Source organism: Lissotriton helveticus, chromosome 3_1, assembly GCF_964261635.1.
Source record: "Lissotriton helveticus chromosome 3_1, aLisHel1.1, whole genome shotgun sequence".
Taxonomy (NCBI): domain Eukaryota; kingdom Metazoa; phylum Chordata; class Amphibia; order Caudata; family Salamandridae; genus Lissotriton; species Lissotriton helveticus.
The window spans coordinates 1782223490-1782245045 of NC_136061.1; the positions used below are offsets into that span (position 1 = coordinate 1782223490).

At 48.0% G+C, this 21556-nt stretch overlaps 1 protein-coding gene across 1 annotated transcript in view; it reads left to right on the forward strand.

The window, feature by feature from the left end:
* Positions 1 to 833: 833 nt before the first annotated feature.
* Positions 834 to 21556, forward strand: part of LOC144825145 (uromodulin-like) — a 135440-nt gene continuing 114717 nt past the window's right edge. Inside the window, exon 1 of the mRNA XM_078684014.1 lies at positions 834 to 958. Within this exon, the coding sequence (XP_078540140.1) occupies positions 910 to 958 (49 nt within the window). The 5' untranslated portion in view covers positions 834 to 909. The remainder of the gene's footprint in view (positions 959 to 21556) is intronic.

A 21556-nucleotide genomic window follows, 5' to 3' on the forward strand; every position in this document is an offset into this window, starting at 1 on the left:
GAGTAATTGATATCGCTGAAATTGGTAACTCCAGTAGTGGGGAAAATCCGGGAAAATGCAAGAGGGATGCTTAGTGTCCTCTTTGAAATCAGAAATATGGGGAACTGGTAATTTCGGGTCCGATTCCACCCCTAAATCCTCCTTTACTTCTGAATGTTCTGACTGAGATTTCACCTGCTTTCATAAGCTGAAGTCTTCATGTGAAAGTAAACAGATCCGCGCAAGCACTGAGGATCTAATAATTCTAAAAATGGCGATAAATGCAGTTTCCAGCCTCATTGGAATTAAGAGACTACTTGTCACGAGGGCTTTAGCATCTGCATCCCTGAGTGCTGATTCTTTTGTGGCCTGTCCGAGGGCCAGCCACTAAGTATCCGGGATCTCTGAGTGCAGTTTCAGTTGTGACCTGGGAAAGGGTCCTCGCCCTTTATCTCGTAACCCGGAGCGTATCTTCCATTTTGGATTGGGATAATGTCACTCCTGTGTGTGTGTGTGTGAATCCACGAGTGCAGCTTCTGTTCTGCAAATGGTAGGTGGCACTCACCCCCTAGATACCGTAGTACGGAAAGGAATGGCTCATGGTATCTTCATGGTGTGGCTGCAGCTTCGTTGCTCTCTGGCAGAAGGCCACACTCAATATATGGATCCCCGAGCTCAGCTCACACTAGACATTGCGAGAGACCCAGCACTTCATGCTTCCATCATGCTCCTGGAAAGGGCCCAGCGCCCTAATTGTATAAATGCACTGTAATCTTGCCAGAACATTGTTACTCAAGATGGTGAGTTTTACTGTAAACACCAAAGATGACTTCTTTTTTCTTTCTGTCTCTGCAGGGATCCTCCTGGAAGCTGCCCACGCATGCCCTTTGTTCTGACTGCAGGGACCCCAGGGAGGGAGAACGCTGAAACATGATGTCACTGCTTTTGCTGTCGGTGCTGTGCGGGTTCTTACAGCCTGGTAAATGAACCATAAGTGATTCTTGAATTAGGTGGGTTCAGGGCAAAAAGTAAATGAAAACAGAGGCTTTGTTCACCGGGTCAGTGCTGCCCTGAGGGTAAGTAGGGGCTCAAGGATGTGGCCCAACGGCTAAGGCGGTCTACCTCGAAGCTGGGGAACCAGGTTTGAGCCTGGGCAGGGACGCTCAACATCCTGTGATTCTGGGCAAATCACATAATTGCCCCGTACTTAACACAAATGAATGTGTTCATCTGTAATGCAACTGGTGCTCATGTAAAGCTCTCTGATACCTCCGTGTCTAGTTCACACAATATAAAACCAAAAAATAACAACAAAAAAGCTGCACCCACTTTTTTGAACCATTGGACACTTTTGTTTTATAAGAGGGCCAGAGAAACCTGCACAGCCGCTTTGTAAGAACGATTTCTCAGGCATACACTTATCATCAAACAGTGTCACAGGAGCGTTCTCTCAGTTGCATGGGTGTGTGCCTCTTGCCAATCAGGGACCACCTTTGCCCGTGCATAAATGCTGTTTTATTTACGCAGGTTTACAGGCATAGAGGTATTTGGAAGGTAAAATAACAGTGTGCAAAGTGGTGCACAGCTAATCTGAAAGCATCTCTGTCTTTTACTGCTGTGTTTTCATTGGGGAGTGCATATTTTGTTTTCACATGGAGGCGCACTACTCCAACTATAATTGGGGTGTTCCCACATTGTAGACCAGGAGCATGCACCTCTTGATTTAATGTGCTTAGCTTAAAAAAGATGCCATGATACCTGGTGCAAGTAAGAAAAACGCCCCCCTATGATTGTTGTTGGGAGAGTGAAACATGGTAATTATCAGGTCTCTGGGCCCCGCAGCCAATGGACGCTACTCCAAAGGTACCTATGCATGCCTCTGGTAATACGCCTCCCATTTATTAAGTCTGCAGGGTAAACCCATTCTCGGATGATTAAACTGAATAAGGCTATCCTGATAGAATGACAACTGCTTATACACAACAGCAAACAGTTCACCCATTAGCTGTCAATGTTTAGGCACAAACTTGTTGATGCCAAGACCCTCTTTTCATACATTTTTAGGTGTAAGGATGCCCTTCTGACAAAAATTTCTAGAACCTGGTACTCCTCATCATCGACAACAATTGACAACCATAAACACCCCCAATTCCCACAGCAAAAATTTTTTACGGTGGGGAAATAATATTAAACAGTGTTTAGAAAACCAAGGGTCAGTGAGCCTGGGGATATACTCAAAGGTATAGCTAAAAACCAAGGGCCTCATTTATGAGAAATTGGCATAGGTCAGTGCTGAAAGTTGTCTTGTGGCGCTGCGCTATGCCTATGCGAAGGGGCAAGAATGCTGTATTTATGAAAGGGTGCATTCCTGTCCTATTCCCTTGCTTTGGCGCCCAAATTGTTGCCTAGCACCAACATAGGCAGGATTGTTTTTTATAAAGGAAGGGGCACCTCCGTTCACAAAAACAATCCCAAGAGGCGTTTTTCTCTTTCGATGTGAGCTGCAGAATGCAGCATGCATGGAAAGAAGAAAATATGAGGAGAAATTAAAACATTTCTCCTCGTTATGCCGCCACTAGGGAGGCGTCCGTTTTTGGAGCTGCCCCAGGTTTACATGATTTTGTAAATATGGGGCAGCATCAAAATCCATGGGTGTTGCATGAGAATTTCCTTGACACAGAGTAAGGGAACGCAGTGACATGCGTTTCTATTTGTTACTCTATATGTATGAGGACACGGAAAGCCATGCTCGGTGACTTTGCACCGCTCATAGGTGTGGTTGAGTCGCTTGCGCTACTGGAGCATCATACTGGAGCATCAATAAAAGTGAAGCTTTGGAGTTGTAAGCGTTTCATAAATAAACACCAAAATATTCTGTATGTCTTTTAGGACTTTCACCATCAGATATCTACATATAAGATAATGAGTAGCATAATTCAAAAATAAATGTAAAAATGTGTGGGAAATGCACTGAGTACACTTACAGCCTGATTCATGTACGGGCCGTTTTGCGTGTCCCTAATAGCGAATTATAGCGACTCGCTATTGAGGAAACGCAAAACGGCATTCATGTACTTTTCGTAGAAAAAATAGCGACTCGCACGCGGGCGCTAAATCCGTTTGCGACTAACTAAAAATGCAGAAAAATCGCTATTCCCGGCTACCTGCGTCGGGATTGCGACTCGCAATCTCGTGCGATCGGGATTGCGACTCGCAATCTCGTGTGATCGGGAATGCGACTCGCATTCTCGCGCGATCGGGAAAACGGGAAGTCGCTTTCCGAGCACAGTGATGACATCACAACCAGGAAGCAGGCAGTTCCCACCCCCAAACACCACAGTGAGGCAAACCTTCGAGGGAGCAAGTCGGAAAGCAGACGCTAAACCAGCGATAGCGACTTCACAAACGACTGTAATAGCGACCTAACTGCTGCCATGTCTGAGGAACCTGTCCCTGGCCCCAGCAACAGCGCAGGATGAAAGAGAAAGCTGAAGTTCTCAGAGCAGGAGCTCGAGAACCTTATTGAAGGGGTGGTGGCCAACCATGACAGGCTCTTCGGGATCAACTCCAGGAAGGTCCCAGAGCAAGACAAACGGAGGATCTGGCTGGGAATAGCCTCCAGCGTGAACTCGGTGGGTGTGGCCGATAGGTCATTGGAGGAGCTTAAGAAGCGATGGTACGACCTCCGAGGTCGTGCCAAGGAGAGGGTGGCAGAGCGCCTTGGAGAGGCATCGGGCACTGGAGGTGGCGGACCGACAGTCCCACCCAACACACCATTGGAGGACCAGGTCGAGAACACCCTTGAGAGGGAGGCGTGCATTGGCGTCACCCCTCTGGACTCCTCCCGCCCCACCCAAGACACCCAAGGTAAGTGGCATGCGACTGCGACCCTGTCCCCTATGACCGTCCCTGACCAAATAGGCTCACTTATTGGCCCTTAGTCATGCCTTTGTTGCGCATCAGGGTATGCCCTGAAGCATTGTGGGAGATGTAGTATGTCCACAATGTAGTAGTACCACAATGCAGCCAGACAGGTCCCAAAGTACGCAAATCCACAGCCATCCAGGGAATGTCACCCAGCATGCATGTAACATCAGCACGTCTGGCAGTCACATACAACTAATGAGTATCCACTTACCCTCACAGGTGGCGCAGAAAGCAGTGACAGCGAGAGGCTGCAGATAGATGAGGAGGCCCAGGAGGAGGATTCACAACCGGAAACCCAGGCACCAGCCCCTGCCGCTGCAACAACACCAGCAGCCAGGCCCCCCACCGTTGTGGCCTCTGCTCCTGCCATCCCACCCGCAGCCAAGGCCAGGCCCCCCACCGTTGTGGCCTCTGCTCCTGCCATCCCACCCGCAGCCAAGGCCAGGCCCCCCACCGTTGTGGCCTCTGCTCCTGCCATCCCACCCGCAGCCAGAGCCAGGCACCCCACTAATGTGCCTCCAGTCCCTGCCACACCAGCAACGCCTGCGGTGACACCACCTGCAGCTGGTGCTACGTCATCTGTGCCTGCGACAGCGGCAACACAGCAGCCAGCCACTGTGACAGGCCAGCAGAGCAGGCGTGGGAGCTCTCACGGTCACACCACAGCTCCAATCAGCAGGAGGGGCAATGGACATCTCCATGCCTGTATGAGCGTAGAGAGGCGCATGCTCAGGATCCATCAGCGCCAGTCACAGCAGCAAGGTGCCATACAGCTCCAGCTGCACAAAATTGGGCGCAATGTGGCGGGAGTGGGAGACCGCATGGACCGCATGACGGCGGCCATGGGCCGCATGACTGCAGCCATGGAGGCAAACACTGCTGCGATGAGCAAGCAGCGCAGGGCAGCAAGCCGGCGCCACCACCAGCTCGTGAGCCGGCTGGCCTCCTACAGCCGGTCAAATTATGTGGCAGCAAATGCCACCTCCCAGTTGTCACGCCAGTCCCTCACACAGCAGCACCAACTAGTTCAGTGCTGTGAGGACATCACCAGGGTCCTGGAGCACCTAACCACCGCGGTGACGGCACTACACCCTCCAGCTCTACCTGCCACTGTAGGGGGTGACGATGGCAGTGAGGGGGCTTCAAGCGTCAGCAGCGAATCTGCAACACTAGTCCCGCCACTTAGGCGCAGCACCAGGGCAACGCCTGGTACAGGTGCCCCGGAGGAGGATGAGCCTCAGAGGCGGCTGGGCATAACGCGCAGGAGGCGCACTTGACTCTGCCCGAAAAACACAGGCACAGGCTGACTATAAGCCTACCATGTACTTGCACACTGCAGTATGGAGGAATACTGTTGGTTGTAAATAGTTGTACAGATTACCTTTTTCTTGTGAATGAAACAAATATATTTATTTTGCTGCACACATTAGCCTTGTGTGATCATTACATTTTGCATGCAATTGTGATATGTGGGGTGGGGGTAGAGGGTGGGCTAGAAATTGTTCGCTGTGATGTGGTTGCGACGTCTGTGGCCTTCAGCTGGGTTCTCCCCGCGTGCATGGTGCGCATGTGCTGGTGGCCGGTCGTCCCCTTCTGATTCACTGCCTGAGATCTCAACAGGTATCCGGCGCTTGGTTGCAATGTTATGAAGCATTGCACAGACAGCCACAATGCGGCAGCAGGCAGCAGGACTGTAATACATGGCCCCACCTGTCTTGTGCAGTATACGGAACCTGCTCTTGAGCAGGCCAAATGTCCTTTCTATACAGTTCTTGTCTGGATGTGCGCAACATTGTAGCGCCGTTGCTGAGGTGTGGCAGGGTTGAGGTAAGGGGTCAGGAGGTATTCCCGTAGGGCGTAGCCACTGTCACCTGAATGAGAGGAGCAGATGTTGATTGCCTGTGCAGCGCTGTGCCTTCATTGCAATGTGACATTGTCGACAAAGTGTACTTACCAAGTAGGTGTCCTTCCCCAAACTCTCCCCTGAGCAGTCGTGTGTGGAGTCCGCTGTGCCTGAAGATAAAGGAGTCATGGGTACTCCCTGGGTACTGGGCGACAATGTCAGTGATGATGGTCTTGGCATTGCAGACCATCTGTATGTTGAGGGAGTGGTAGGACTTCCTGTTGCGGTACATATACTCCGTGGCAGCTGGTGGGCAGATGGCGACGTGGGTACAGTCTATGCAGCCGAGGACATGGGGAAAATGGGCTACATTGTAAAATTGAAGTTTAGTCAGGTCCAATTCCTGTTGGCTCGTGGGAAATGTGATGTGGCGGTGGAGCTGGGTGAGCATGGCGTCAACGAAAGTGTGGAGGCAGCGTGACATGGTGGGCTGGGATATCCCCCCAGCAGCCGCTACTATGCCCTGGAAACTGCCGGAGGCCAGGAGGTGCAGGCTGCACAATACCTGCACATGTGTAGGCACCGAATTGTTCCGCCTTGTTGGGTGCTGCATGAGGGGGTCAAGTTCATGTATCAGCCAGATGATCATTTCCCCATTCAGCCTGTATTTAGCATATATCTGTTCTCTGGTTTGGCCCAGCAAGGTGACCCGCTGCCGGTAAATCCTTTCCTGCCTCATGCGTCTCCTCCGTGCTGCTCGCTGTAGCCTTCGCCGCCTCACCACCATGTACATTCCTGGCATTGTGGAACGCCTAATGCTGCTGCTGAATGTCCTTATGTGTGATTGGTCAGGCCTGGACCTGTTGGTGATTGGCCAACTGTTTTTCAAATTTTTGTTAATCATGGCTTTTATGGTTACCACCTGCTTTGAGTTGTCCTTAATTTGCGCCGCGCAAAATTGCGATTTTGGGGTTTTCCGCTATTGTATATTTTTCATGAATGCCGATTGCGAATATATTGCGTTTCGCTATTCATTTCGCAGATTCCGTGGTTGGTCGCTATTTCCGTATCGCTAATGCGCGACTACAGGGACTCTGCGACTATTATAGCGTAATCGCAATTTTGATTGCTATTCTGTGTTTGCGAATTCGCTATTTTGTACTTGAATGCCGATTCCGTGTTTTGCACCCGCAATTGCATTTTCGCAGCCATTGCGGGCGCTATTTCGCTTCATGAATCAGGCTGTAAGAAACCTCTATTAATTAATGCACTGCAGAGGTCTGTGTGTAACCATAGAGCCACTGAATTACATTTGAATGGTGCAGTGGAGAACAGTGACTTCTGCCTTGTTTAGTGCTATGGGCACACAGCCTGTGACAGGGAGCACTGTGAATATGTAAGTTATTATTTTATACTTGCATAACACACAGTGTGAGATAGAATGCTGGAAATGTGCAAATAGTTTTACGATAAAACAGTGCTTCCAAAATGTAGATTTTAATAATACCAGAGCGTATTTGTTGGACTTTGCCCTTTTTGCAGGGTCATCCCTGAACTTTTTGCCTTCCTCCTGTATCTTTTCCGACCTGTTGTTGGTGGTTTTATGACTCTGGGCACTTTAGCACTGCTGATCAGTGCTAAAGAGCATATGATCTCTATTGTAAATTGTTGTATGGATTAGTGACTCCATGAATGGCTATTTGGATTACTTGTCAGACCCTAGTACAGTGCACTGCGAGTGCCCAGGGCTTGTAAATCAAATGCTGCTGGTGGGCTTGCAGCACTGATTGTGCCACCCGCCAGAGTAGCTTGTAAAGTGTGTCTCAGGCCTGCCATTGCAGAGCCTGTGTGCAGTCTGGTACTGCCATGCTGACTTGGCAAGTGCACCCACTTGCCAGTCTCCAAACCTTCCCTTTTCTACATGTTAGCCACCCCTAAGGTAGGCTCAAGGGCAGGGTGCATTTTAGGTAAAAGGTAGGACATGCCCTGATGTGTGCGGCATGTCCTGATAGTGAATTACAGCCATTTTCGTTTTTCACTATTGCAAGGCTACCTGCTCCCATAGGCCAGAATGGGCAGTTTGATTATAACACATTATATAATCCTAACTGACCCAGGGAACATGGTAGAAAAACAAATTCCGTGTGCCTGAACTCAGAATGGTAAAATACATATTTTAGTGAAGTTGGTTTCAACATTCTGTGTTTGAAAATACCACTTTTAGAAAGTAGGTATTTTCTTGCCTAACTATCCAAGCCTGACTCTGCTAGGTTGTGTATTCCATGTCTGGTTTGTGAGTGACAGGGGCTGGGGGGCTCCAGGAGACAGGGTGAGCCAGCACAGGGCTGAATAGACCTATCTGTATGTAGAGTCGTGGGAGGAGTAGCACCTGGGTCTGAATAGGGCTGTGCCTGCCTTCCACAATGCTGGCTTCACCTCATGTGGTGTGTCTGATGACCCTGGCCCACACTGTCAAAGGAAAGAAGGAGTCCTATAAACAAAGTGCTCCAGGACTGCACAAACTGGTTTGGACTAGGTACAGACACTCTGTGCCTTCAGAGAAAAAGGATTTTGGTGTATAAAAGGGGGGACCCAGTCCCCAGAACTTTAGATCACTTCTGGGAACTTAGGCAAACCTTTGCTAAGGAGAAGAACCAGGAAGCTGAAGGAGGAGACTACCCCTGTGCTGTGTATTTGGGGGTTGGCCTGCAGGGGTTACTTCATTGCCAAAGAAAGGAGAAGAGGACTGATTGTGCTTTTCATCAACTTGAAGAAGAATCTCCAAGGGCATGAACTTGAGCTTGCCTCCTGCCTGAAGTCTCAGGGATAAAAGACTTCACCACCCAGCTCCTCCCTGAATTCCCTCGCTGGGAATTGAACTGCCTGCTGTTGTGCTGGGCCTTCATAGAGACTGCGTGTCGCTAAGAGCTGGAAGCATGACTCAACAACGAGAAGCGTGTCTCCGCCGCAGCATTTGCCCTTGCATCGCCAAGAAAGCGTGCCACTGCTTTGGCCATCGCATCACCGAAGCTCACCGCATCACCGGAGAAGCGTGCTGCCGCCGTAGAGGTTGCGTCTCATCACCAGAGAAGCGTGCCGCAGGGCTTGTAATGGCTCATGAGGTCATAGAGTCGCCACACGGCCGTAGGGCGTGCACACATCGCATCAACGTTGTCGCATCGTAATCAAGACGCCATTTTGTCGCATCGCACCAGAGAGAAGTATCCCATCCAGGCGCCATCGTGTCACATCGTACCGGAGAGCAGTAAGAAACCGACGCATCACCTACCCACACAGTAAGGAAGTGAGCATCAAAACTCCCCTGCGCAGCAGTAAGGAACCAATGCATGCAATCCCCTGAGTGTAAGGAACCGACTCATCACCTTCCCTGCGAACCTTTTGTTTGTTCTGTGTTACGCGTCCAAGGTACAATAATAGTAAAGTGTCACATTTACAATCTTAAGAGAACTGAGCTATTTCCTACCATTTTAACCCCTTTGCTGCTAGGCCTTCCCCCCCCCCCCCGTGCTAAGCCTTTTTTTGGCAATTTGAGGTAGTTTGTGCTTAGGCCCCTGTCACTTTTTGACCACATAAGGTATCCAAGCCAAATTTGCATCCTTTTTTTCTAGCAGCATCAGAATTCTAAAGGTACCCAGGGTTTGTGGATTTCCCTGGAGAGGACCCAGAAATTATCCAAAATACAGCAACATTTTGTTTTTTGGGGGAAAAATGGGAAAAAACGACTACAGATGAAAGCATCTGGTTTCTTCCCTGCAAATGGTATAAAAAAAAGAGTTGTGGTGCTGAAATCACCATCTTCCCAGCTTTCAGGGACAAGCAGACTTCTGTCAGAAAACCAACATTTTTTACACTGTTTTGCCATTTTCTAGGACATAGCCTATTTTTGATATTTTTGTGCTTTCTACCTCCTTCTAGTTAATGGTAGAAATGGGTATGAAAGCAGTAATGGATCCTAGAAAGCTATACATTTTAGAAAAGTAGACAAAATTCTACATTTTGCAAGGGGTCATTTGTGTAGATCCTTCAAGGTTTCTTTATGGAAACTAACAGTTAAATATAGGAACAATTGAAAATTAGTTGAAAAAAACAGCTATTTGTGACAACGTTTTCACCTGTCACTTCTTCTAATTGTGAGAACTGTTTAAAAGCAATATACCGTTACATCCGTTAGACCATTCTGGTTGTGGGGATATATAGGACTTGTAGTTCCACCAAGAACCTGACGAATCCAGAGCAAATAACTGAGCAGCGTCTTGCAATGTTTTTTCAATATGTTCCGAGTATATAGCAATTAATTTGGGAAAATATACACATGGAAAAATCGGTATGAAAGACAGCAATGTATTTCTGAAATTGGAACAAAATATAGAGTTTAAAAACAGTAGATATTTGGACATTTCCTAAATTGTGAGTACCCATACTAGCATGAGACTTATAGGTAATTTTTCAAAATGATTTTTTTTTTACATATTGTCTTTAACTTGGAAGGCAGAAATGCATCGAAAGTCAATAGGTAATAACAGTTGCTCTACAATTCTGTGTTACCCTATGTCCCCCAATAAAAATGGTACCTCACTTGTGAGGGTAGGCCTAGTGCCCGCGACAGGAAACGGTAGAAAACCCAATGTGGACACACTTTATCTTTACAGTGAAAACAGAACCTTTTTTTGCAAAGTGCCTACTGTAGATTTTGAACCCTAGCTCTGTCGGCACCTAGGGGAAACCTAGCAAACCTATACATTTTTGAAAACTAGACACCCAGGGGAGTCCAGGATGGAGTGACTTGTGTGGCTCCCACCAGGTTATGTTACCCAGAATCCCTTGCAAACTTCAAAAATTGTAAAAACAACACATTTTCCTCACATTTCTGTGGTGGAAAGTTTTGTTGAATCTGCGTGGATCCCAAAAAATTCCACCCATTCCGCATTCCCCAAAGTCTTCCAAGAAAAACAGTACCTCACTTTTGTGGGTAGGCCTAGTGCTCGAAACAGGAAACGGCTCAAAACGCAATGTGGACACACAACATTTTCACAGTGAAAACTGACCCTTTTTTGCAAAGTGCCTTGCTGTAGATTTTTAACCCTAGCTCTGCCGGCACCTAGGGAAACCTAGCAAAACTATACATTGTTGAAAACTAGACACCCAGGGAAATCCAGGATGGGGTGACTTGACTGGCTCTCACCAGGTTCTGTGACCCAGAATCCCTTGCAATCCTTAAAATTTGTCAAAAAAACACATTTTTCTCACATTTCTGTGGTGGAAAAGTCTGGAATCTGCGTGGGTCCACAAAATTCCAGGATGGAGTGACTTGTGTGGCTCCCACCAGGTTCTGTTACCCAGAATCCCTTGCAAACTTCAAAAATTGTAAAAACAACACATTCCGCCCACCCCGCATTCCCCAAAGTCTTCCGAGAAAAACAGTACCTCACTTTTGTGGGTAGGCCTAGTGCTGGCGACAGGAAAGGCCCAAAATGCAACATGGACACACCACATTTTCACAGTAAAAACTGACCCTTTTTTTGCAAAGTGCCTACCTGTAGATTTTGAACCCTAGCTCTGCCGGCATCTAGGAAAACCTAGCAAACCTATACATTTTTAAAAGCTAGGCAACCGGGGGATTCCAGGCAGGTATGGCTTGTGTGGATCCCCCAACGTTTTCTTACCCAGAATCCCCTGCAAACCTCAAATTTAGCTGAAGAAATGATATTTTCCACACAATTTTGTGTGGTAAAGTTGTGGCATCACCGGGCTGACACAAACTTCCTACCACCCCAGCTTTCCCCCAGGCCTCCTGATAAAAATGGTGCCTCACTCCTGTGGGAGGCCCAAGTACCCGCGACAGGCAAGGGCCCAAAACGTATTGAGGCAACATCAAAATTGCCTATCACAAAACAACCTGGTTTTGCAAGGGGGGTCACCTGGGTTTTTGGGCCTGTGCTTGGCAACAAGCTAGGGAAACCTACCCAACCCAAACATTTCTGAAAACTAGACACCCAGGGAATTCTAGGGAGGTATGGCTTGCATGGATTCCCTAACTTTTCCTTGCTCAAAATCCCCTGCAAACCTCAATTTAGCTGAAAAAATAACTTTTTCCACACATTTTTGTGTGGGAAAGTTGTGGCATCACCGGGCTGACAAACATTTCTTACCACCCAGTGTTCCCCCAGGTCTCTCAATAAAATGGTGCCTCACTCATGCGGGAGGCCCAAGTACCCACGACAGGCAAGGACCCAAAATGTATTCCTGCAACATAAAAATTGCCTATCACAAAACAACCTGGTTTTGCAAGGGGCTAACCTGGGTTTTTGGCCCCGTGCTCGGCGGCCAGCCAGGGAAACCGAACAAACCCACACATTTCTGAAAAACAGACACCCGGGGAATTCTATGGAGGTATGGCTTGTAAGTATCCCCTAACGTTTTCTTACCCAGAATCCCCTGCAAACCTAACATTGTGTTGAAAAAATAAATTTTTCCACACATTTCTGTGGGGGAAAGTTGTGGCATCACCGGGTTGACACAAATGTCCTACCACCCATCGTTCCCCCAGGTCTCCAGATGAAAATGGTGCCTCACTCGTGTAGGATGCCTAAGCACTTGTGACAGGCAAGGGCCTAAAACGTATTGAGGCAACTTCAAAGTTGCCTATCACAAAATGACCTGGTTTTGCAAGGGGGTCACCTGGCTTTTTGGCCTGTGCTCGGCAGCCAGCCAGGGAAATCTACCAAACCCACACATTTCTAAAAAGTAGACACCCGGGGGATTCCAGAGTGTTATGGCTTGCAAGTATCCCCTAAAGTTTTTTTACCCAGAATCCCCTGCAAACCTAAAATTTTGTTGACAAAATCAATTTTTCCACATATTTTTCTGTGGGAAAGTTGTGGCATCACCGGGATGACACAAATGTCCTACAACCCATCCCTACTCCAGGTCTCTAGATAAAAATTATGCCTCACTCATCTGGGAGGCCCAAGTACCCATGACAGGCAATGGCCCAAAACGTATTCAGGCGATATCAAAGTTGCCTATCACAAAATGACCTGGTTTTGCAAGGGGGGGTCACCTGGGTTTTTGGCCCCGTGCTTGGCAGCCAGCTAGGGAAAAGGTACAAAACCCACACATTTCTGAAAACTAGACCCCGGGGGGGTTCCAGGTAGGTATGGCTTACATAGATCCCCTAATGTTTTATTACCCAGTATCCCCTGTGAACCTCAAATTTAGATGAAAAAATCCTTTTTCCCCACATATGTTTCTGTGGGAAAGTTGTGGCATCACCTGGCTGACACAAATTTCCTTCCACTCAGCGTTTCCCCAGTTTCCCCATAAACATGATGCCTCACTCGTATGGGAGGTCCAAGTAACCGCTACAGGCAGGGGCCCAAAACATATTGAGGCGTCATCAAAATTGCCTATCACAAAACAATCTGGTTTTGCAAGCGGGGTCACCTGGCTTTTTGGCCCGTGCTCGATAGCCAGCTAGGGTAACCCATAAAACCCACACATTTCTGAAAACTAGACACCTAGGGGATTCTAGGGAGGTATGGCTTGCATGGATCCCCAACCTTTTCTTACCCCAAATCCCCTGCAAACCTCAATTTAGCTGAAAAAAATCTCTTTTTCTACATACTTTTGTGTGGGAAAGTTGTGGCATCACCAGCAAGACACAAATGTCCTACCACCCAGCGTTCCCCTAGGTCTCCCAATAAAAATGGTGCCTCACTCGTGCAGGAGCCCCTGGTACCCGCGACATGCAAGGACCCAAAATGTATTGAGGCAACATCAAAATTGCCTATCAGAAAACCACCTGGTTTTGAAAGGGGGATCACCTGGGTTTTTGGGCCCGTGCTCGGTGGCCAGCTAGGGAAACCTACAAAACCTACACATTTATGAAAACTAGACACCCAGGGGATTCCTGGGAAGTATGGCTTATGTTTATGTTTATGTTTATTGAATTTGTATTGCGCAACAAATACCCGAAGGTGTCTCGGCGCAGAGGATTATACAATGACAAGAAAAAGAAAATGAGATTATTGATCAAAGAGCCATGTTTTCAGCTGTTTTCGAAAAATTAAAAGGGTAGGACTGGTCTTAATGGTGAGAGGGAGAGTATTCCAAAGCCTCGCCATAGCTACCAAAAAGCGTCTGTCTCCCCAAGCAACTGTTCTAGTGCAAGGAAGAGGAAAAAGGTAGTTGGATGCCGAACGGAGAGACCTGCTGGGGGTGTAGATCCTGAAAGCATTTATTAGAAATTGAGGGCCTAAATTATGGATGGCCTTATATGCAATGCAGAGGGCTTTGAATTTTATGCGGCTTCTGACTCTAAGCCAGTGCAGTTGACGTATGGCCGCCGAAACAGATTGGTATTTGGGGATAGAAAGAAGTGCTCTGGCTGCTGCATTTTGGACTAATTGCAATTTATCCACAACCTGCTGTTGGGCATTTAGCAGGAGGGCATTGCAATAGTCCAATTTTGAAAATATTAGTGTGGTTATCAATGTTATTCCTGCAGCTGGAGGTAGGTAGGGAAGTAGTTTTTTAATTTTCCTAAGGGTGAAGAAGGAGGATGAAGTCACGGTATTAACATGATGGATAAATGTTAATTTGGTGTCAAATATGACTCCAAGGTTCCTCACCTTGGCAACCGGTAACGGAGGGGGGCCAAAATCAGTGGGCCACCAAATGTCAGACCATACCTGGGACAGGTTGCCAAAGGTCATCACCTCTGTTTTATTCGAATTTAATTTTAGGCAGTTCATCAGCATCCAGGAGCCTATGGCTAGCATAGCCTCCTGGAATCTTGATGCAACTGCCAAACCGTTCTTATGGACCGCCAACACCAATTGGGTGTCGTCTGCGTAGGTGGTCAAACTCAGCCCATAAGCTTTTATGACCCTCGCCAAGTCCAACACATAGATGTTAAATAGTGTCGGACTTAGCGATTATCCCTGGGGTACTCCACAAGGTAGTGTGGATGTGGGCGAATAGAAGGTACCAAGTTTTACAGATTGGGAGCAGCTGGCCAGAAAGGAGGCTATGAGGTCTCTGGCTAGATGGTTAACCCCCAGTGCTGAGACACGGTCGGATGGTGTGATCGACCGTGTCAAAGGCAGCGGAGAGATCAAGCAATATGAGTGCAGCTGCCCCATTATGGTCTAGAATTGTTCTGATCTCACCAGCCGCCTTTATCAGTGCTGTTTCTGTCCCATGGCCTTTTCTAAATCCAAATTGTGTATCGTCCAGCAAATGATGTTGATCAATGAATTCTGAAAGTTGACGGTTCATGAGTGCTTCAAAGATTTTTGCTGGAAAAGGGAGGCAGGCTATGGGTCTATAACTGGCTAGTTCTAGCGGGTCCAGTGAAGGTTTTTTTAACAGAGGTTTAATTATTGTTTTCTTCCATATCTGTGGATACTCACTCGTAAGGAACATGGAGTTGAAAATCTCAGTGAGGGGAGGTGTAATAATTTCTCTGAGTAAATTAAGTACCGATGGAGGGCACGGGTCAAGTGGGGAGCCTGAGGTGATGGTTGCTGTATATTTATTAATTGTCTCAGCAAGGACAGGGTGAAACAAAGAAAACGTTGGACCAGCGGCCGGTGAAAAATGGGTCGAGGGTCAGGGTCTTTGGAATGGGCCAATGAAGAAAAAGTAGCATAGATGTTAATGACTTTGCTAGTAAAGTAATCAGCTAAGGAGTTGCAAAGATCTTGGGATGGCTCAATTACAGAAACAGATGGGGAGTGGATAGAATGTCAACTGTTTGAAACAGTTTTCTAGAAGAATTGTGTGCGAGCTCTATTTGAGATAGGTAGTAGGCCCTTTTATGAGAGATTATGGCACGCTTGTAAATAGCTAGGGCAGCTTTGTAGCTTTGTTTATCGTGAAAATTATAGTGCTTTCGCCAATGTCTCTCAAGGTTCCTGCAGTGCTGCCTCTGCAGTCTAAGTTCCTCTGAAAACCATCTGGCGGATTTAGTAGAACGGTTAGGAAAAACTAACTTGATGGGCACCACCTTGTTGAGTGCCTCCAGGAGCCAATCATGATATTTGATAGACGCCTGATTAGGGTTGGTGGAAGTATCAAAAGGGGGAGTCGTGAGTACTTGGGTAAGCAGAGAGGGATCTAAATTTTTCCAGTCACGGATACTCTGTGCAGTTTGTGATTTAGATTGTGCAGGATTAGGGTTATGTGCTTTAATACAGAAAATGACTGCGTCATGATCTGACCATGATCTGACTTGCGTGGATCCCCCATCTTTTTCTTACCCAAAATCCCCTGCAAACCTCAATTTAGCTGAAACAAATCACTTTATCCACAAATTTTTGTGTGGGAGAGTTGTGGCATCACTGGGATGATACAAATATCCTACCACCCAGTGTTCCACCAGGTCTCCTGGTAAAAATGGTGCTTCACTCGTGAGAGAGGCCCAAGTACCCGCGACAGGCAAGGGACCAAAACATATTGACGGAACTTCTAAATTGTCTATCACAAAACAACCTGGTTTTGCAAGGGGGGGTCACCTGGGTTTTTGGGACCATGCTCGGCGGCTAGCTAAAGAAACCTATCAAACCCACACATTTCTGAAAACTAGACATTCAGAGGATAACAGGGAGTTATGGCTTGTGTGGATCCCCCAACATTTTCTTACCCAGAAGCCCCTGCAAACCTCAATTTAGCTGAAAAGATCACTTTTTCCACACATTTGTGAAAGATCACCGGGCTGACACAAATTCCCTACCACACAGCCTTTGCCCAGGTCTCCTAATAAAAATGGTGCCTCACTCAAGTGGGAGGCCCAAGTACCCGCGACAGGCAAGGGCCCAAAATATATTGAAGTGACATCAAAGTTGCCTGTTACAAAACAACCTGGTTTTGCAAGGTGGATCACCTGGGTTTTTTGCCCTGTGCTCGGCGGTCAGCTAGGGAAACCTACCAAACCCAAACATTTCTAAAAACCAGACACTGGAGGGATTACAGGGAGGTATTGCTTGTGTGGATCCCCCAATGTTTTCATACCCATAATCCCCTGCAAACCTCAAATTTAAAAAATCACTTTTTCCACAAATTTTTGTGTAGGAAAGTTGTAACATTACCAGGCTGCCACAAATTTCCTACCACACAGCATTTCCCCTGGTCTCCCAATAAAAATGGTGCCTCCCTCGTGAGGGAGGCCCATGTTCCCACAACAGGCAAGGGCCCAAAACGTATTGAGGCAACATCAAAATTGCCTATAACGAAATGACCTGGTTTTGCAAGGGGGGTCATCTGGGTTTTACGTCCTGAACTTGGCGGCCAGCTAGGGAAACCTACCAAACCCATATATTTCTAAAAACTAGACACCCAGAGGATTCCAGGGAGGTGTAGCTTGTGTGGATCCCCAACTTTTTCTTATCCAGATTCCCCTGCAAACCTCAATTTGGCTGAAAAAATCACTTTACCACACATTTTGGTGTGGGAAAGTTGTGGCATCACCGGCCTGACCCAAATTTCCTACCAGCATTCCCTCAGGTCTCCCAATAAAAATGGTGCCTCACTCATGCAGAAGGCCCAAGTACTCGTGACAGGCAAGGGCCCAAAACGTATTGAGGTGACATCAAAATTGCCTTTCACAAAATTACCTGATTTTGCAAGGGGGGGTCATCTGGGTTTTTGGCCCCGTGCTTGGCGGCCAGCTAGGCAACCTACCAAACCCATACATTTCTAAAAACTAGACACCTAGGGAATTTCAGGGAGGTATAGCTTGCGTGGATCCCCCAATGATTTCTTACCCAAAATCCCCTGCAAACCTCAAATTTAGTTGACAAAAATCACTTCTCACACACATTTTTGAATTGGAAAGTTGTGGCAAGCTGGGTGGTAGGAAATTTATTTCAGCCCGGTGATGCCACAACTTTCCCACACAAAAATGTTTGGAAACATTTAGTTTTTCAGCTAAATTTGAACTTTGCAGGGGATTCTGGGTAAGAAAAAGTTGGGGGATCCACGCATGCCATACCTCTCTGGAATTCCCTGCATGTCTACTTTTCAGAAATGTGTGGGTTTAATAGGTTTCCTTAGCTGGCCGCCAAGCACCGGGCCTAAAACCCAGGTGATCCCCCTTGCAAAACCAGGTTGTTTTGTGAAAGGCAATTTTGATGTCGCCTCAATACGTTTTGGGTCCTTGCCGATCGGGAGACTTGGGGAAACGTTCGTTGGTAGGTAATTTGTGTCAGCCCGGTGATGTCACAACTTTCCCACACATGAATGTGTGGAAGAAATTATTCTTTCAGCTAAATTTAAGGTTTGCAGGGGATTCTGGGTAAGAAAATATTAGGGAATTCACGCAAGCCTTACCTCCCTGGAATCCCCCAGGTGTCTGGTTTTCAGGATTGTGTGGGTTTGGTAGGTTTCCCTAGCTAACCACCGAACACGGGTCCAAACACCAAGGTGACCCCCTTGCAAAACCAGGTACTTTTGCGATGGGCAATTTTAATGTTGCCTCAATACGTTTTGGGCCCTTGCCTGTCGCAGGTAATTGGGCCTCCCACATAAGAGAGGCATCATTTTTATTGAGAGACCTGGGAAAATGCTGGGTGGTAGGAAATGTGTGTCTGCCCGGTGATGCACAACTTTCCCACACAAAAAATGTGTGGAAAAAGGGAATTTTTTGACTAAATTTGAGGTTTGCAGGGGATTCCTAGTAAGATAACGTTGGGGGATTTACGCAAGCCATACCTCCCTATAATCCCCCGGGTGTCTAGTTTTCAGAAATGTGTAGGCGTGGTAGGTTTTCCTAGCTGGCTGCTGAAAACAGGGTAAAAAACCCATGTGACCCCCCTTGCAAAAACAGGTCGTTTTGTGATAGGCAATTTTGATGTTGCCTCAATATGTTTTAAGGCCCTTGCCTGTCACGGGTACTTGGGCCTCCCAGAGTGAGGCACCATTTTTATTGGGAGACTTGGGGGAACGTTGGGTGATAGGAAATGTATGTCAGTCCGTTGATGTCACAACTTTCCCACTCAAGAATGAGAGGGAAAAACGATTTTTTCTGCTAAATTTGAGGTTTTCAGGGGATTCTGTGTAAGAAAACGTTGGGGGATCCACACAAGCCATACCTCCCTGGAATCCCCCGGATGTCTAGTTTTGAGAAATATGTGTTTTTGATAGGTTTCCCTTACTGGCCGCCGAGCACGGAGCCAAAAACCCAGGTGACCCCCCTTGCAAAAGCAGGTCGTTTTGTGAAAGGCAATTTTGATGTCGCCTCAATACGTTTGGGCCTTTGCCTGTCACGGGTACTTGGGCCTCCCACATGCATGAGGCACCATTTTTATCGGGAGACCTGGAGGAACGCTGGGTAGTAAGAAATTTGTTTCAGCGCAGTGATGCCACAACTTTCCCACACAAAAATTTGTGAAAAAAATGGTACTTTTCCGCTAAATTTGAGGATTGCAGGGGATTCTGGGTAAGAGAAAGTTGGGGGATCCACACAATCCATACCTTGCTTGAATCCCCCCGCAGTCTACTTTTTAGAAATTTGTGGGTTTGGTTGGTTTCCCTAGCTCGCCGCCGAGCACGGGGCCAAAAACCCAGGTGACACCGCTTGCAAAACCAGTTTAATTTGTGATAGGTAATTTTGATGTCGTCTCACTAGGTTTTGGGCCCTTGCCTGTCGCGGGTACTTGAACCACCCACGGGAGTGAGGTACCATTTTGATCGGGAGACCTAGGGGAATGCTGTGGAGAAGGAATTTCGTGGATCCACGCAGATTCCAGAACTTTCCCGCAAGAGAATTGTGAGGAAAATGTGTTTTCTTTTATAAAGTTTGAGGTTTGCAAGGGATTCTGGGTAACAGAACCTGGCGAGAGCCAGGCAAGTTACCCCATCCTGAATTCCCCTTAGTGTCTAGTTTTTAAAAATGTACAGGTTTGCTAGGTTTCCCTATGTGCCAGCTGCACTAGGGCCCAAAATCCACAAGTAGGCACATTGCTAAAAAAAGTCGGTGCCTGGTAGGCTTTCTGCTGCCCGGGGGGGCTTCATGGGATGGTGGGTTCGCCCCAATATACCCCCAAGGGAGAAAGAATGACAGTGGCTATTGTTTGTAGGGGTGGGGGCATTGGTATGCCCATTTTGGGCAGCCCCCACCCACATGCATAAAAAGTCAGCGTAATCTCTGGAGCCCAGTGGGCTTTCTGCTGCCCCTGCGTGGCAGATCAGGGGCCACTGCCCCCATATGCCCTCCTGGGTAGGGGGGGGGAGAAAGACTGGAATTTCTGTGTGGGGGGGTGGGGTATTGTCATGCCCATTTTGGACAGCCCCTACCCCAACACGAATAAAAAAAATCCCTGGTTTCTAGTGGGCTTTCTGCCCCCCTGAGGTAAAAGATTGGGGGCTACAGCTCCCATTTGCCTCCAGGGGGGGCACAAAAACTGTCATTTCTGTGGTGGGGGTGGGGACATTGGCATGCCCGTTTTGGTATGCCCACCCTAATTCAAATTGCCCAAAGACAAATCCCTGGCATTTAGTGGGCTTTTTGCCACCCCCGGGGGGGGGGTAGATTGGGGGCTATTGCCCCATCTTCCCCCTCGGGGTCAGAAAGGCTGTAATTTTGGTGGGGGTGGGGGCATTGGCATGCCCGTTTACAGCCTTTCTGCCCCCCCGGGGGCCCGATGGGGCAGTAGCCCCCAAATTTGCCCCCCCGGGAGTCAGAAAGCCCACTTGATGCCAGGGATTTTTTTGTTGCCATATGTAATTTGGGTGGGGGATGCCCAAAACTGGCATGCCAATGCCCACACCCCCACCACAATTACAGCCTTTCTACCCCCCGGGAGCATAGGGGGGCAGTAGCCCTCAATCTGCCCCCCCGGCAGGCAGAAAGCCCACTTGACGGCAGTGATTGGTGGGGGGCAATTTTAATTAGGTTAGGGGCTGCCCAAATCGGGCATTCACAAGCTGGGAGCAAAAAGTCCCTGGCTTCAAGTGGGCTTTCTGCCCCTCGGGGGGGGTGGATTGGAGCTACTGCCCCCATATGCCCCCCAGGGGGAGCTTAAAGGCTGTAAGGGTGGCACGGGTGGGGGCATTGGCGTGCCCGTTTTGGGAAGCCCCGACCCTAATTACATATGCCAATAAAAAAAACCTGGTGTCAAGTGGGCTTTTTGCGCCGGGGGGCAGAAAAGCTGTAATGGTGGCAGGGGTGGGGGCATTGGCATGCCTGTTTTGGGCAGCCCTACCCTAATTACATATGGGAACAAAAAATCCTTGGCATCGAGTGGGCTTTCTGCCCACCCAGGGCGGCAGATTGGGGGCTACTGCCCCCATATGCCCCCCAGGGGGAGCTTAAAGGCTGTAATGGTGGTGGGGGAGTGGGTGCATTGGCGTGCCCGTTTTGGGCAGCGCCCACCCTAATTACATATCTCAATAAAAAAATCCCTGGTGTCAAGTGGGCTTTCTTCCCCCCTGGGGGGGCAGATTGGGGGCTACAGCCCCCATCTTCCAGAAAGACTGAATATGGCCAATATAACTTTGGGGGGAGCAAAGGCCCTTGCCCAAGGGGACTCTCCCCCTCCCTTGTATCTAGTGGTGGATCCTTGCTTAGGGATCACTCTCCTGGGTGATCCCCAAGCAGGGATCCATTTTCCAATGATACCTCTCCCATCTTTCTAAGTGCTCAGGGGGCTGAGATATCTCCCTAAGCACGTAGAAAGTGAAACTGAAATGAGCCTAATATGTATTTGATACATATTTGTAAGCCATACTTGACCGTTAGGTCATTTTCAGTTGATGACACCTGTACTATAGCTCTGTTGGCTGCTT